Source organism: Phaethon lepturus, unplaced genomic scaffold (assembly GCF_000687285.1).
Source record: "Phaethon lepturus isolate BGI_N335 unplaced genomic scaffold, ASM68728v1 scaffold37569, whole genome shotgun sequence".
In the NCBI taxonomy this organism is placed as follows: Eukaryota; Metazoa; Chordata; class Aves; order Phaethontiformes; family Phaethontidae; genus Phaethon; species Phaethon lepturus.
The window spans coordinates 1-390 of NW_010564712.1; the positions used below are offsets into that span (position 1 = coordinate 1).

Sequence of the window (390 nt, forward strand, 5' to 3'; positions counted from 1 at the left end):
AGGCTCAGCGTCCCTCTTTTCCCAGACCGGCTCTGCTGGTGAGAGCAGCTCGGCATTACGAGGGGGCTGAGCAGATCCTCATCCGGCAGGCGGTGATGTCCTCATGCCAGTTTGTCACCGTGGGGCAGGCGGAGCTGCCACCCTTGGGGCACTGGGTGCAAGTGGCGTGTCCGGCTCGCCTGGACCTCTCTGGTGAGTGCATCCCCCCAGCCAGGTGATCCATGTCTCACCCCCGTGATGCTAGGGGAAAAGGAGTTGGGATGCTGTGGGGAGCTGACGGTGAGCCTTGGCAGGTGGCTGGAGCGACACTCCCCCCATCACATACGAGCATGGGGGAGCCGTGGTGGATGTGGCCGGGCTGGGGGGTGGGGGCCAGCCCAACGGCCGCCC

At 66.2% G+C, this 390-nt stretch overlaps 1 protein-coding gene across 1 annotated transcript in view; it reads left to right on the forward strand.

The window, feature by feature from the left end:
* Nucleotides 1-95: 95 nt before the first annotated feature.
* LOC104626921 (L-fucose kinase-like) overlaps nucleotides 96-390 on the forward strand; it is a 2,709-nt gene continuing 2,414 nt past the window's right edge. The window contains exon 1 of the mRNA XM_010294964.1: nucleotides 96-192. Coding sequence (XP_010293266.1) covers nucleotides 96-192 — 97 coding nt within the window. The remainder of the gene's footprint in view (nucleotides 193-390) is intronic.